At 42.9% G+C, this 16,388-nt stretch overlaps 2 protein-coding genes across 17 annotated transcripts; both read right to left on the bottom strand.

Annotated features, from left to right (window-relative positions):
• Window positions 1–282: 282 nt before the first annotated feature.
• LOC106582070 (uncharacterized) lies at window positions 283–5,251 on the bottom strand. Of its 2 annotated transcripts, none has more exons than XM_014164785.1 (3): window positions 4,664–5,251; window positions 3,615–4,450; window positions 283–2,014 (listed from the first exon to the last, which is right to left on the bottom strand). In XM_014164785.1, the coding sequence occupies exons 1-3, from the start codon at window positions 4,938–4,940 to the stop codon at window positions 1,529–1,531; spliced, it is 1,599 nt and encodes a 532-aa protein (XP_014020260.1). In that variant the 5' UTR covers window positions 4,941–5,251; the 3' UTR covers window positions 283–1,528. The 2 variants fall into 2 exon arrangements, with proteins under 2 accessions (XP_014020260.1, XP_014020261.1); XM_014164786.1 differs by having other exon boundaries at window positions 283–2,011.
• A 4,288-nt stretch (window positions 5,252–9,539) lies between these two features.
• LOC106582079 (uncharacterized) lies at window positions 9,540–16,061 on the bottom strand. 15 transcript variants are annotated; one of them, XR_006761203.1, is made up of 8 exons: window positions 15,829–16,061; window positions 15,536–15,585; window positions 15,295–15,406; window positions 15,050–15,189; window positions 14,159–14,925; window positions 10,542–11,234; window positions 10,246–10,361; window positions 9,540–10,137 (listed from the first exon to the last, which is right to left on the bottom strand). XR_006761203.1 is itself a non-coding variant. In XM_014164807.2 (3 exons), the coding sequence occupies exons 1-3, from the start codon at window positions 10,578–10,580 to the stop codon at window positions 9,572–9,574; spliced, it is 717 nt and encodes a 238-aa protein (XP_014020282.1). In that variant the 5' UTR covers window positions 10,581–11,996; the 3' UTR covers window positions 9,540–9,571. The 15 variants fall into 15 exon arrangements, 1 of the variants encoding a protein (XP_014020282.1); XR_006761201.1 differs by having other exon boundaries at window positions 15,536–16,061; XR_001323240.2 differs by having other exon boundaries at window positions 15,050–15,406.
• Window positions 16,062–16,388: the final 327 nt, after the last annotated feature.

The following is a 16,388-nucleotide window of genomic DNA, read 5'->3' as shown; positions in this document are numbered from 1 at the left end:
TGTGCCTATTCTGGCCTTGGCACGTGCGCTCTAGACAACAGCTCGCAGATAAAGTGTGGGTAGGCTGTGATGAGATTAGTAAGGATAAGAGCGAGAAAAATATATTTGTCAAACGGCAATCAAGCATCGATATTTATTGGAAAGGAGCATCAAGATCACTGTGCACTTTCACTACCCTGTGAAGTTCATCGTCATTTATTTAATCTGTAGCCAAATAAACGGCATGGTTTCCCGACTCGTAGTGGGAGGACCACACACACCATATCATCGCGTGACTCCAAATTTACTTCAACTTTATGTTTATTATATCAACATTTGAACATAAAGGCGTTTCCGCCGCCATTTCTCACATAATTAATTTTACCGACACTAAAATATCCCACCATGTCGAACTAACAAATTATCTGTCAGCATTTATAAAATTGTACCGAAACTTCCAGTTTCCATTGAAGCTGTCATGATTTGTTTTTATACAGTATGACTTTACTCGCATAAAAACTGTGGATGGAAACGTGGTTAGTCATATGAAATGACTTTACTCGCATTGTGTCATGTAAAAATACATCTCTGTTTTGTTACAGCAATACCAGCATTTCAAACTAAAGCACTAAAACCTGAGGAAAACGGTAGGCTAATGTTCGATCCATTGTAAGTAACGCAAATGTCTCTGAGAACCAAGTAATGGTCGAAAACCACAATGTACATTCAATCATAGAATACTTGGAACTGTTGGAATGTCCTGAAATATAGCCACATTTCAAAAATGCTGATGAGCTCAGTAATTCAAATTCTCACTCAGTTACATCCAGAGGGGCACAAATAATAGTAATACAGTGAAAATATTGTGACAAATTGATCCATCAAATATCCCTCTGAAAGTTCTCTGTTGGAAAAAATAAAAAGTTCCCCTCTCCAGAGTCTAAGAGTGAAATTGTAGAATGGAGCTAGGATGTTTAAAGGAAAAGTTCACTTTTTTAAACTAAATCTATATTTTGGATGCATATGGCTAAATGCCCAGACACTTTTTTTTGCAATTTCACTTGTTTTTGAGGAACTTACCCCAACCAGTGATAACCTTCCTCATATTCGTTCTGCAGTGCCAGTGTGTGGATAAAGGCAACAACAACAAAAACAAATGCAAGTCTTTAGATGTTGTACACATGCAGTTGTGTCATTTGAAACTTTATCCACAACGTTGTATTCCATATGATGCGGTAAACCTATCCATGGTAGCCATCACATGCACACACAGAAGTATCTCTGGAGCCGTACAAAACGGAATTAAACGTTGCGGATAAAGTTCTGAATTACACAAATGACAAAACACCTAATAGGTTGTATTTGGATGATGTTGGGGCTTTTGTTCATGTTTTCTTTTCACGCCCTGGCACTGCAGAATGAGCATGATAACGTCTATCGCTGGTTGGGGTAAGTTTTGCAAGAAAAGTGTCACATCCAAAATATAGATTCTAAGTGTTCAAGAATTAAAGGGGCCATCAATGCTCGTATGGAGCAGCACTAGTGTGAGTCACTCTAGGGGAGCAGCAGATATACACAGGTTGTTTAAGGCACAGGCAACCTGCACAATCTTATCAAAAGTGAAAATGTTGGATGACCGCTCAGCGGCCGTGAAGGGGCCCTCCACTGGGCCAGTCAGCATGGAGTACCTTAGCTTCACCATGGAGACGACCCTCTCCACATGCCTCCGCACACTCAGCTTCTCTGGGGAAATGTCTGTCAGCGAGACACCTTCGCTCCCTTCAGACCCCTCTCCGCCATCGCTGCCAGTGATTTTCAGCAGGGCACCATGGGCCGCCACCAACTCACCAATGTCAAAATCCTTATCGGCCAGGACCACGTCTCCTGGGAGTAGCTTGCCCAGGAAGCCACACCCCTCTGCCAGGCTCTTGTCGCTGACACTCCCCGGCGACCCCCTGGAGACAAAAGTGACCACGCCCTGCGGAGCCATGCCTATCATGTATTTCAGAGTGTTGCTCCCTGCTGACGCCCCCTGCTGGTTCAAGTAAATTCAAGGAGCAATTTTTTCTGGGTTTAAATAATGACAGGGAGTACCAGTCAAAGGTTTGGACACACCTATTCATTCAAGGGTTTTTCTTTATTTGTACTATTTTCTACATTGTAGAATAATAGTGAAGACGTGAAATAACACATGTGGAATCATATAGTCACCAAAAAAGTGTTTAACAAATCAAAATATATTTTATATTTACATTTCTTCAAAGTAGCCACCCTTTGCCGTGATGACAGCTTTTGCACACTCTTCAGCTTCACCTTGAATGCTTTTACAACAGTCTTGAAGGACTTCCCACATATGCTCAGCACTTGTTGGCTGCTTTTCCTTCACTCTGTGGTCCAACTCATCCCAAACCATCTCAATTGGGTTGAGCTCGGGTGATTGTGGACGCCAGGTCATCTGATGCAGCACTCCATCTTGGTCAAATAGCCTTTACACAGCCTGGATGTGTGTTTTGGGTCATTGTCCTGTTGAAAAACAAATTATAGTCCCACTAAGCGTAAACTAGATGGGATGGCGTATCGCTGCAGAATGCTGTGGTAGCCATGCTGGTTAAGGTTGCCTTGAATTCTAAATAAATCACAGACAGTGTCACCAGCAAAGCACCCCCACCTCCATGCTTCACGGTGGGAACCACACATGCGGAGATCATCCGTTCACCTACTCTGTGTTTCACAAAGACACTGCGGTTGGAAGCAAAAATCTCAAATTTGGACTAACGTCCATTGCTCTTGGTTTCTTTGCAGCAATTCGACCACGAAGGCCTGATTCACGCAGTCTCATCTGAACAGTTGATGTTGAGATGTGTCTGTTACTTGAACTCTGAAGCATTTTTTTGGGCTGCAATTTCTGAGGCTGGTAACTAATGAACTTATCCTCTGCAGCAGAGGTAACTCTGGGTCTTCCTTTCCTGTGGCAGTCCTCATGAGACAGTTTCATCATAGCACTTGCAACTTTGAAAGTTCTTGAAAATTTCCAGATTGACTGACCTTCATGACTTAAAGTAATGATGGACTGTCTCTTTGCTTATTTGAGCTGTTCTTGCCATAATATGTACTTTGTCTTTTACCAATTAGGGCTATCTTCTGTATACCACCCCTACCTTGTTACTACACAACTGATCCTCTCTAGGTTTCTTCCTAGGTTTTGGCCTTTCTAGGGAGTTTCTGTACAGCACTTTGAGATATCAGCTGATGTAAGAAGGGCTATATAAATACATTTGATTTGATTTGATTGGCTCAAACACATTAAGGAAAGAAATTCCACACCTGTTAATTGAAATGCATTCCAGGTGACTACCTCATGAAGCTGGTTGAGAGAATGCCAAGGGTGTGCAACGCTATCAAGGCAAAGGGTGGCTACTTTGAAGAATCTCAAGTATAAAATGGTTACTACATGATTCCATGTGTCATTTCATAGTTTTGATGTCTTCACTATTATTCTACAATTTAGAAAATAGTAAAACAAAAAAAAACCTGAATGAGTAGGTGTGTCCAAACTTTTGACTGGTACTGTATAACAGGATATATTTACCACAGCATATATCATATATACCAAATTAGACAGAACAGATACTCACACAGAACAAGTTCACTTCTGACCCGGGTTTCTCCAGGGTCACCCTGAAGCAGTCTATGATCACGGCACAGTCAGGGTAGGTCGAGTGGAGAGCTGCTGGGAGGTTCTTGCGGAGCTCAGCCCTGGAGGGCCAGAAGACAGCCGTGGGTACCAGCGTGGTGGACATGACGTTAACCATTCTGAGCACCGTCCTGGTCACCGTGCCAACCTTCACGCCGAATCGGTAGGCCAAGTCCTGGTTCTTGAGGTCAAGCCGGAGACGCATTAGTGTCAGCAGCAGCTGCTGAAACTTGGAGAGCTTGACCATGTTCTTGGTCCCGTTCATGTGTGGCGCGAGGAGCCACATGACTGTCTCAAATACAAAGTAGTTGGGCAAGCCAGTGTAAAACCTGACCTTTTCTGGGTCGTTCCGGAATGAGTTCTCTGAGAGTGACATTTTATCCACAGACTCCTGGAGAGCCCGGTTCTCCTTCTTCAAGATCTTGAGCACGTCCTCATAGTTGTCGGGCTCTGCGGCTGACCTTTTGCCGGGCTTCCCTCCCCTGTCTTTGCTGTCGCTTGACACTGGTTCAGATTCCTCACCATTGTCACTGGTAGAGGATGAGGATGCACTCTGGGCCACGTCATGGTCCTCCTGGCTCGGCCTCTGGTCGACCACAGACCTGCCCTGGCCCTGCAGGAAGAGCAAGGCGTTGGCCGCCTCCACCTGGGCTTCCTGCTTGTCTGAGATTTCAAAGGCAGCAGTCTCTTCCTTAATTTCTGACTCCGGGGATAGGGGAGCTGATGTAAATACAGAGGGAACATAGTCTGGCGAGCGTGGATTCTTCACCTGTTTACCTGGAGTTGAAGAAAAAGGGAGAAACTTTAGTGAGGCATCATGCACAATCACATTAGAACATACAGCTGCAGTGATTTCTAGTTTAAAAAAAGTAAAGAATAGCAGCAACATTTTATATGGTGATCAGGTGCTGGTTGGGAAAACTTCAAAAGTGAATTGAATGGCATATTGCTCATTTATGGACTGTTTTATTGACAACGTTGGCTGCGTACCTGAGATGAAATGAGTACTACACAGCCTGCTCCCGTCGTTTGGCAGCCAGCCTTCTCGGTTCACAGCAGCTATCCAACGCTGCTTTCTGTCGGGATCGCGTGGGAAACGGTAAAAAGACAATGATGTGCCTGGTATTCTTCTATTCCGACAGCCAGCCACCACGCACGTGTGTACCATAATAAGGCCCAAAGGGTGGTGGTTTTCCAATACAATTCTGACTCCCAAAATGGTGGCTGTTGGCAAATTAGTAAAGTGACTTTTTGTGGCCTCGTACATTTCCAGTGGTGTGATTCGTCAAGGAGGGTCTGTTTTATACCGTTTATCCGACGTCATCAGCACGCGACTAATATTTATTTTCTGCTGCTACTCGTTGAAAGTTCCACTTACAATTTAGCTAAATTATCAAACGCTGTCAATCATGGCTGTGGAATCAAGAGTCACACAATAACAAATTAAGAAATAACCTGAAAAACCTGTTGACAGAGAGAAGGTAGCTACTAGCTAACCAACTGCGTTTGGATAATGTTAGTTCGGAACGCTAGCTACAGCTAGCTGGCTGGTTAGCTAGGTTTTGAGCAGTGGTTTATATACACTAGATTACCGATAGGGGCCGCTAAATTGAAGCCACGGTGCCACCGTCTTGGTGCTCCCCCACAATTGTAAAACATATTTTGGAACCTATAGAAATTGATTTATTCACGTGTACATTCGTTTTTGCCACATTTATTATATTAGACACCTTAATGCATAATTTAAAAGGGTGAGCTAAACAAAAAAAATCAAAATATATAAAATGTTCCTTAAAGTATACGTTTTAAGACTTACTGTCCCCACTATAACAAAAATACATGTAATTGTACTTAAAACATGAATTGAAATACTGTAGAATTCCATTAATTCCTATGGAGGACTGCTCCCACTGGGGAGTGACAATATGCCCTCTCGATGGCCAATACATAGCATCAGCAATCCAAGATTTATATACATTATTGGTTTTGAGGCACTCATGCCACGTTGTTCTGTTAGTTAGACCAGGTATTCCCAAACTGGGGTACGCGAAGCCAGTGAATCCCATGCGTTACAGATGGATGAGTCATCCTAAGGAAGACATCCTCCCCCACGGGTACGCTAAATAAAAATGTGATTCACATTTCAAAAAATAAATAATTATTACATTTTTCAAAAAATGTTTCTTCAAATTTTCAAACAGTCCATTTATATTTTCCAAGGGGGCTATACATTTGGGTGAGGGTTTTTTGTCACCTGAGTAGCCATGTTTCACTGCCAAAAATAAAATTAAACAATCTAGTGTTTAGCGAAATAACAACACTGTCAAATACAGGTAGCCTAGTCAAATAATGAACATCCAATCACCTTAACCGTTACTCTCTCATGGGTGAAACCTTCAGTCTTGCGCAGACATTTAGAAACAAAACATGACAATTTAAAAAATAAGCCACGGGAGTTTTTTGAGCGAGAGTAAGACATGTATAAAAGAAACAGATACCATTAATAAGAAGGGGCTAGAAGCATCTTTATATGGTGAGCTATCGAGTGGCTAGGACAGACGAGCCCCATACTATTGTGGTGTTCTTAATTCTTCCTGCTGCCGCAGATATGGCTGGGACAATGCTTGGGGAAAAGGCCAAAAACTATACATACAATGTCTTCATCACTGTTTCACAATGCCTCAGTGACATGGCTGGAGATGTTTTGAAACAATTACTGCTTTGCATACAAGCCAGTGAATTCTATGCGTTACAGCTGGATGAGTCAACAGACGTCGCGGGCCTGGCACAGCTGGTATATGTCCGTTATGTTTATGGGGTCAATTAAGGAAGACATCCTCTTCTGCAAACCACTGGAAACCAAGACAACAGGAGAGGATATTTTTAAAGTACTGGACAGCTTTGTGACATCAAATGGACTTTGGTGTTCAAGATGTGTTGGTATCTATATTGATGGAGCAAAAGTCATGACGGAGACATAGTGGAGTGGTAACGTGGGTGCAAGCAGTTGCTCCCGACGCCACTTGGATACACTGCAACATCCACCGAGAGGCTCTTGCTGCCAAGGGAATGCCTGACAGCTTGAAAGACGTTTTGGACACTACAGTGAAAATGGTTAACTTTGTTAAAGCAAGGCCCCTGAACTCTCGTGTATTTTCTGCACTATGCAATGATATGGGCTGCGACCATGTAACGCTTTTACAACATACAGAAGTGCACTGGTTATCAAGGGGCAAAGTATTGACACATTTCTTTAAATTGAGAGACGAGCTTAAAATTTTCTTTGCTGACCAATTTTCACTTGTCTGACTGCTTGCATGATGATGAGTTTCTCACACGACTGGCCTATCTGGATGATGTTTTACATAGCCAAATCCACTAATTTGAAGGGGTGTCCACAATTTTTTTAATATAAACTCAGCAAAAAAAAAAAACGTCCTCGCACTGTCAATTGCGTTTATTTTCAGCAAACTTTACAAAGTTATTGAGGATCCTGTGGTAGGAGAGAATTAAAATAACAGTACAATTATGGATTGGTAGTCCAGAGTGCAATAATATCTTATTGATTATGATACAGTATCAAACCAAAAGCATCTGAGATGTGTGACGTTCTACTTATGTTTGGTAAAAACATATAGGAGAAACATTGTTTCAAACAGGGAGTGTTATGCTAGGAACAATATCTATAGTAATAAATCAGTATGACCAGAGATTAATGATTGATAACCAGAGGTGTAAAGTACTTTGGATTTTTTTTTTTTAAGTACTACTTAAGTAGTTTGTATGGGTATCTGTACTTTACTATTTACTTCACTACATTCCTAAAGAAAATAATGTACTTTTTACTCCATACATTTTCCCTGACACTCAAAAGTACTCGTTACATTTTGAATGCTTAGCAGGACAGGAAATTGGTAAAATTCACGCATGTACGAAAAGAATATCACTGGTCATCCCTACTGCCTCTGATCTGGCGGACTCACTAAACACACATACTTAGTTTGTAAATTATGTCTGAGTGTTTGAGTGTGCCCCTGGCTATCTGTAAAAAATAACAATAAAATAGTGCCGTCTGGTTTACTTAATATAAGGAATTTGAAATTATTTATACTTTAACTTTTGATACTTAAGTATATTTTAGAAATTACTTTTCCATTTGATACTTAAGTATAAACTCAGCAAAAAAAGAAATGTCCTCTCACTGTCAACTGCGTTTATTTTCAGCAAACTTAACATGTGCAAATATTTGTATGAACATAACAAGATTCAACAACAGACAAACTGAACAAGTTCCACGGACATGTGACTAACAGAAATTGAATAATGTGTCAAAAGTAACAGTCAGTATCTGGTGTGGCCACAATGCTGCATTAAGTACTGCAGTGCATCTCCTCCTCATGGACTGCACCAGATTTGCCAGTTCTTGCTGTGAGATGTTACCCCACTCTTCTACCAAGGCACCTGCAAGTTCCCAGACATTTCTGGGGAGAATGGCCCTAGCCCTCCGATCCAACGTGTCCCAGACGTACTCAATAGGATTGAGATAAGGGCTCTTCGCTGGCCATGGCAGAACAGACATTCCTGTCTTGCAGGAAATCACGCACAGAACGAGCAGTATGGCTGGTGGCATTGTCATGCTGGAGGGTCATGTCAGGATGAGCCTGCAGGAAGGTTATCACATGAGGGAGGAGGATGTCTTCCCTGTAACACACAGCGTTGAGATTGCCTGCAATGACAACAAGCTCAGTCCGATGATGCTGTGACACACCGCCCCAGACCATGATGGACCCTCCACCTCCAAATCGATCCCGCTCCAGAGTGCAGGCCTCGGTGTAACGCTCATTCCTTCAACGATAAACGCGAATCCGATCATCACCCCTGGTGAGACAAAACCACGACTTGTCAGTGAAGAGCACTTTTTGCCAGTCCTATCTGGTCCAGCGACGGTGGGTTTGTGCCTATAGGCGACGCTGTTGCCGGTGATGTCTGATGAGGACCTGCCTTACAACAGGCCTACAAGCCCTCAGTCCAGCCTCTCTCAGCCTATTGCAGACAGTCTGAGAACTGATGGAGGGATTGTGTGTTCCTGGTGTAACTCGGGCAGTTGTTGCCATCCTGTAGCTGTCCCACAGGTGTGACGTTCTGATGTACCGATCCTGTGCTGGGATGGGAAAACCTTCCAGAAGGACCAACATCGCTACAGCACTCCACCAATCAGGCCTTTATGGTAGTGGCCAGACAGAAGACACTCCTCAGTAAAAGGCACATGATGGCCAGCTTGGACTTTTGGCACCTGAAGTACTCAGACTATGAGAAACAAGATTTTCTGGTCTGATGAAACCAAGATTGAACTCTTTGGCCTGAATGCCAAGTGTCACGTCTGGAGGAAACCTGGCACCATCCCTACGGTGAAGCATGGTGGTGGCAGCATCATGCTATGGGGGTGTTTTTCAGCAGCAGGGACCGGGAGACTAGTCAGGATTGAGGGAAAGATGAATGGAGCAGAGATCCTTGTTGAAGTCCTGAGCACTCTGGGGCAGGTTCTCAGATTGGGGCGAAGGTTCACCTTCCAACAGGACAACGACCCTGAGCACACAGCCAAGACAATGCACGAGTGGCTTCAGGACAAGCCTCTGAATGTCCTTCAGTGGCCCACCCAGAGCCCGGACATCTCTGGAGACCTGAAAATAGCTGTGCAGCGATGCTCCATATCCAACCGTAGAGCTTGAGAGGATCTACAGAGAAGAATAAAAGAAACTCCCCAAATACATGTGTGCCATGCTTGAAGCGTCATAACCAAGAAGACTCAAGGCTGTAATCGCTGCCAAAAGTGCTTCAACAAAGTACTGAGTAAAGGGTCTGAATATTCATGTAAAGAAGGTATTTCAGTTTTTTATTTTAACCTGTTTTCGCTTTGTTATTGTGGGGTATTGTGTGTTGATGAGGAAAACAAATAATTGTATCAATTTTATAATAAGGCTGTAATGTAACAACAAAAAGCCAAGGCCTACTCAAAGGATGGTCAGTAAATGGGACCTCGCTCACTAGTGTCGAGTCATTTGGGAGGTTTAAGGTAGGGAATGTCATTGTAATTCCGATCAGGTATGCGTCTGACAGGATTTTATACATGGCGCTGGTACCTACTCCCTGCACATGCTCCAGCCTCTTCAGCTCAGTCAGACACAGGAAGTACATGGGGGCTTTGGTGCCCACCCCCGTGATCCTCTTCAGCTCCTCCATCAGAAACCCTGCAGGGCCTGCATTATCACCTGAGGCAACAGAGTCCCAAAATACATTGATCTTCTGAATGGCCTGGTTGAGGCTGAACAGAGGAATCCGTCTCACGTAGCTTGGAATACTTTCTGACACCATGGCCAGACACCGCCCTGGAGGGAAGACTTTGACACCATGGCCAGACACCGCCCTGGAGGGAAGACTTTCTGACACCATGGCCAGACACCGCCCTGGAGGAATGACAAAAAGAGAGCAGAGGTTTGATTAGTAAGTAAATCTATTGGAATTGGTAATGGTGTAACTCTTTTTAGGATATGTTATTAATAAACGTATTCTACTTTCTTGTTGGCATTATCAGAGTTGACCTGTTCTTCCCTGTTGCTGTGTGGAGGATTGAAGGTATGTAATGTGGCTGAACTACTGCTGTGGGGAGTTTCTTGCTCTGGGAAATGAGCTGTGAAATGAAAGACAAAACGCATCAGAACCAGTCAGCACAGAAGGTAAAATCACATCTCTCTAAAAGCCCACTTGGTAGTACAGACACTGAAGCCTTTTCACCCCATCTGTGCACAGGAAAGGCAGTTCCCACATCTTCTACTCCACACTGGCTTCCACAAGTCTCCAGTGCACTCACCTTAAAGAGGTCCTGTGTGACAGAGCTTAGGTCCGGCATTTTAGGAGTAAATGGCTCAGGGTAATCCCCTCACCCGCAGGGTACCCAGGTTGAATGCCTGGGTGGAACCGTCTGGCTCCAGGACTGAGAGGGGGCTTTTCTGCCCCATGCTCTGCTCTCCACGGGCTCCACCACCACCCCTCTACAGTCAGGGAGAGAAGAGACAGCGAGGCAAAATAGATACTCAAACTTAACTATTACTATAAGTAAGCACTCAAGTGACTTTATAGCAGTTTCAGCTTACAAAGGGCAAAGAGTTGCCCAGAAAGGACTCTAGGCTTGGCATCTTTGGTGTAGATTTTTCCACTGTACAGCCAATGATTGAGATCTCTGGCACATTATATAACCTGGCTTGATTGGCACCTCTATTGGAGGTTGGAAGTTCCAAGTGATCTTGTTCTTCATCTGCCTGTGTGTGTGTCTCACCCTGCAACATGACAGTTACTCACTATATTTGAGTGCAATTTGTAGTTATGTCTATGGTCCATGCCTCCATAAATAAACAGACATGTTGACAGACTGACAGTAATACACATCTTTCTGGTGCTAAGGAGCCTGTTGATGTACAGGATCTCAAATACTGGGACCTCAGTGCGGCTTGGGTCACGCTCTCCCTGCAGAAAAGGGGATGTGGATGGGCTTTGATCTTCAGACCTGAGGTGAAATAAAATGTATTCACATGCTTATCACAAACGGACAAAAATGTCACATAAAAATAGTCCCAGGCAGTGTCAACATCGGGAATCAGACTTACTCTATCAATACTATGGTGCAGATCATGTAAGAATGCTTGCTCATCAAACTGTCTAAAATGCATTTAAAAAATATAACAGGGTTTGGCTTTGGTAATTTTTGTATTTCTAACACAAGCTTTTGCACAGCGATCACTCACATCATTACAGAATATCCCAGTCGATGTGTATTTGTGAGGGGTATTCGTTAGAACTGCCAATAGTGTTGATTTTGTAGGTGCTCTGGGATTCGATCTTGTAGGAGCATTAATTAATTGTGCGAGTCACACAGTTCTTCAAAAGAGTCCGATACAGATGTAATCATGTCTCAGTTCAAATCTCATGAAATAATGAATTCAGAGTAATTTAGCTTCTGTAGGACGATAGAGAGTGAAGTGCGTCTCCCGAAGCCAAGGGTGGTCTGTAGCAGCCGACTACAGTGATGTGGGAGTCCTTATATACAGTTGAAGTCGGAAGTTTACATACACTTAGGTTGGAATTATTAAAACTCGTTTTTCAACCACTTCACAAATTTCTTGTTAACAAACTATAGTTTTGGCAAGTCGGTTAGGACATCTACTTTGCGCATGACAAGTAATTTTTTCAACAATTGTTTACAGATTATTTCACTTATCATTCACTGTATCACAATTCCAGTGGGTCAGAAGTTTACATACACTAAGTTGACTGTGCCTTTAAACAGCTTGGAAAATTCCTGAAAATTATGTCAAAGCTTTAGAAGCTTCTGATAGGCTAATTGACATCATTTGAATCAATTGGAAGTGTACTTGTGTATGTATTTCAAAGCCTACCTTCAAACTCAGTTCCTCTTTGCTTGACATCATGGGAAAATCAAACGAAATCAACCAAGAACTCAGAAAAAAATTGTAGACCTCCACAAGTGTGGTTCATCCTTGGGAGCAATTTCCAAACGCCTGAAGGTACCACGTTCATCTGTACAAACAATAGTACGCATGTATAAACACCATGGGACCACGCAGCCGTCATACCGCTCAGGAAGGAGACTCGTTCTGTCTCCTAGAGATGAACGTACTTTGGTGCGAAAAGTGCAAATCAGTCCCAGAACAACAGCAAAGGACCTTGTGAAGATGCTGGAGGAAACAGGTACAAAAGTATCTATATTCACAGTAAAACGAGTCCTATATTGACATCACCTGAAAGGCCGCTCAGCAAGGAAGAAGCCACTGCTCCAAAACCGCCATAAAAAAGCCAGACTATGATTTGCAACTGCACATGGGGACAAAGATCGTACTTTTTGGAGAAATGTCCTCTGGTCTGATGAAACAAAAATAGAACTGTTTGGCCATAATGACCGAAAAAGGGGGACGCTTGCAAGCTGAAGAACACCATCCCAACCGTGAAGTACGGGGGTGGCAGCATCATGTTGTTGGGGTGCTTTGCTGCAGGAGGGACTGGTGCACGTCACAAAATAGATGCCATCATGGGGGAGGAAAATGATGTGGATATATTGAAGCAACATCTCAAGACATCAGTCAGGAAGTTAAAGCTTGAACGCAAATGGGTCTATCAAATGGACAATGACCCCAAGCATACTTCCAAAATTGTGGCAAAATGGCTTAAGGACAACAAAGTCAAGGTATTGGAGTGGCCATCACAAAGCCGTGACCTCAATCCTATAGAAAATTTGTGGGCAGAACTGAAAAAGCGTGTGCGAGCGAGGAGGCCTACAAACCTGACTCAGTTTCACCAGCTCTACATTTACATTTAAGTCATTTAGCAGACGCTCTTATCCAGAGCGACTTACAAATTGGTGGATTCACCTTATGATATCCAGTGGAACAACCACTTTACAATAGTGCATCTAAATCTTTTTTCTTTTTTTTTGGGGGGGTTAGAAGGATTACTTTATCCTATCCTAGGTATTCCTTAAAGAGGTGGGGTTTCAGGTGTCTCTGTCAGGAAGAATGGGCCAAAATTCACCCAACTTATTGTGGGAAGCTTTTGGAAGGCTACCCAAAACGTTTGACCCAAGTTAAAGAATTTAAAGGCAATGCTACCCAATACTAATTGAGTGTATGTACACTTCTGACCCACTGGGAATGTGATGAAAGAAATAAAAGCATAAATAAATCATTATCTCTACTATTATTCTGACATTTCACATTCTTAAAATAAAGTGGTGATCTAACTGACCTAAGACAGGGAATTTTTACTAGGATTAAATGTCAGGAATTGTGAAAAACTGAGTTTAAATGTATTTGGTTAAGGTGTATGTAAACTTCCGACTTTAACTGTAAGTTCACTTTAACCGCAAGCAATTCAAAATGTTTGGCTTTGGTCATCGAGAGAATTTCAGGTGTTAAACTTGGATTTGACAAATTGCGACCCCTCCTCCTCTACTCATCCGATCCGTTCTAAAAATGTTGTACCCATCAATAGAAATCGGGTTATGACACCGATTTCCATAGCCAAGTTTCTGATAAAACCATTGTCTGCATTTGTCGTATTGGCCCATATTCTAAATCATGTCTATTTTTGGAAATAGACTTCTGACATTAACATGCAAGAGGCCAAAACCTGCTCTGTTTTTAAAACCCTAGGGAGCCGGTAGAGATTGCATGGTATCTACCGGCCCAGGGTTTGGTCCCACATTACAAGAGATCAATAATAAAAGCATAACATATATCTCAGTTGTCCAATGCATGAGGACTTGGCGGAACCAGCACCATTGTACATTTTTTGAGATTTTGGAAGTATAAGTGTAAGTCCACTTGTGTTTGAGAGTGGTGCAATTGCAGATTGACATGATGGTCTCGTCAGAGTGTTAGCAAATTGTAGGGCATAAGGCAAAGATAATTCACTCACCCATTGATCATTCAGTCTAATTAATCCAGGATGGCATTGAGTAAAGAGCAGGCACAGTAACAGATACATAATGCTGGTTTTTAGAGGTCTTTCAGCACAGGTGTGCAACGATCAGTAGATGTTGTGTAGAATGACAGATTGTCCCACGGCCCATCAGGTTTTCCAATCTGGCAACCGCTTCTCCGTAGCAGGCCTTGCGAGCAGACAGACGCTCCTGACTCGGCCCACTCCAACTCCAAAAAAGTGTAGTCTACAGTTTACGAGAGGACCGAGGCTTTCTCAATGCAGCCTTCTCAATCAGAAATCTTTGTACAAGAACATTTTGTAAAATAAAGACAGATCTAAAAATAAGTTATATACAGCATCCACATTCACAGCAAACATTTTCTTCTGTAAACAGGTTCAGGGTCATTAAAACATAACTCTTAACTCTGATCTCAAGGATCAGACAGACTGATTGGCTGCCATCTTGGTGTTTTGGGCATGGCCAGGACCAGAGAGGGCGGAGGAAGGGTCATCATGGGCGTGTGGGCCTCAGCGCTGGAAAACACTGCCACAAATCAGTGTCAGGTTCTAATTGTACCCTCTTCAGGTGGATCTCCGACAGGTCGAAGTTAGAGAGCTGGGGGATGCGCATGGGGTCAATGGAGGTATCTTCAAAGGGGTCACTGAGGGGAGGTGTTCCTCCTTTCCTGCCTCCTGGTCCTCCTCTACTCACTCGGTGTCATCCTCTTTCTCTGAAGCTTCTGCCTCCTGGCGGTTCGGCTCTGAGCGAGAGACAAAGTCTCCAGATAAACCAGCGTCGTTCAGGAGGGGAACATTTTAGATATAAAGTTAGTCCAAATTATTCAGTATTTGGTTAAGTGAAGTGTTAAATAGATTCTTTATTACCTGTCTGTTTCTGTGTGTTCTTAGGTGCTTTGTAGACATATTTTTCATAGTGTCTCTGTATGTCCTCTGTGGTCCTCTGCTTCAGCACCATACACATCTTTATGAAGCTCATCACCTCATTCTCCTTTTTTTACCTTTAACTAGGCAAGTCAGTTAATAACAAATTCTTATTTTCAATGACGGCCTAGGAACAGTAGGTTAACTGCCTTGTTCAGGGGCAGAACGACAGATGTTTACCTGTTTACCTTGTCAGTTCGGGGATTCAATCTTGCAACCTTCCGGTTACAAGTCCAACGCTCTAACCACTAGGCTACTTGCCACTGCCTGTTGGCGCATCAGCTGCTCCTTCACCTGGCCCTGGGCATGCACAACAAGCCAGTTATGTAAATCATTCTCTAAATATGTATACTAATGAATCACATAGCTATTATTAACTACAAGCAGCTCATCAGGTGCCACATTGAGGGTTACATTGAGGCCGCTGACCTCTGAGTGCAGCTCATGCAAAACTCGCGCTGCACCCTCAGTGCTATGATCTGAAACAGTTTTACAGAACGTTACACAACAAAGTGATAATACGGTAGATGTGGACTGACTCTTCTTCTGCCATACACCTATCAAAATGGTTCTGATCCTACATTTGACCTCACCTCTACCCAGTGGAACATTCATATAAATTACATCTAGTTTCAAAGGTTTTTTGGCAGACCGCCTGCTTATCGGAGACCAATCTCGTCATTATATAGTTACTGTATCTCTGGTGGAAGTCTGTTTCATACCTTCTTCGTCGTAGTTCTGGTGTGCCTGCTAAAGACCGGCAGTTTCAATCTTCACGGCTAGGTTTCGCAGCGAAAAAAGTGCCTACGAGTCAATTTGTTAGCAGATGTGTTTCTAAAAGTAGTATCGTTATCTTGAACTGCAATTTAAACAACTTTCGCTGGCTGTTTACATTCATACAAGTTGGTACAGGAATTTGGCGCCACTTCCGGAAGTAGTTTCAGTATTTACTATTCAGGACTTTCACCACCGAAGAAGAGAATGCATCTCGAGCTAAATGCAAAACTGCCACCTACCGGCTTCACGATTAAATACATTCAGTTACAGAATCAAATCAAAGTTTATTTGTCACGTGCGCCGAATACAACAGGTGTAGACCTTACAGTGAAATGCTTACTGACAGGCTCTAACCAACAGTGCAAAAAAGGTGAACAGTAAGTAAAGAAATAAAAACAACATTAAAAATACAGTGAAAAATGAGAAATGAGCAAGATAATTTTTAAAGAATTCTGTGGTGGACTGACAATATCATCATGAAGAGAAACTTCAAAGGCAAGAGTTC

This window comes from Salmo salar, chromosome ssa21 (genome assembly GCF_905237065.1).
Source record: "Salmo salar chromosome ssa21, Ssal_v3.1, whole genome shotgun sequence".
In the NCBI taxonomy this organism is placed as follows: domain Eukaryota; kingdom Metazoa; phylum Chordata; class Actinopteri; order Salmoniformes; family Salmonidae; genus Salmo; species Salmo salar.
The sequence above is the reverse complement of the archived record's forward strand: the minus strand, read 5'-3'. Positions and strand labels throughout refer to the sequence as shown.

Excerpts from the sequence above, each read along its gene's own strand:
- LOC106582079 (XM_014164807.2), bottom strand. The coding sequence starts at position 10,580 with ATGCCGGACCTAAGCTCTGTCACACAGGACCTCTTTAAG. Across the intron at positions 10,362-10,541 it reads TCACACAGGACCTCTTTAAG|CTCATTTCCCAGAGCAAGAA; the intron begins GTGAGTGCACTG and ends TTCATTTCACAG. Across the intron at positions 10,138-10,249 it reads AACTCTGATAATGCCAACAA|GGCGGTGTCTGGCCATGGTG; the intron begins GAAAGTAGAATA and ends TCATTCCTCCAG.
- LOC106582070 (XM_014164785.1), bottom strand. The coding sequence starts at position 4,940 with ATGTACGAGGCCACAAAAAGTCACTTTACTAATTTGCCAACAGCCACC. Across the intron at positions 4,451-4,663 it reads TAGTACTCATTTCATCTCAG|GTAAACAGGTGAAGAATCCA; the intron begins GTACGCAGCCAA and ends CTTCAACTCCAG. Across the intron at positions 2,015-3,614 it reads CAGAAGTGAACTTGTTCTGT|CAGGGGGCGTCAGCAGGGAG; the intron begins GTGAGTATCTGT and ends TACTTGAACCAG.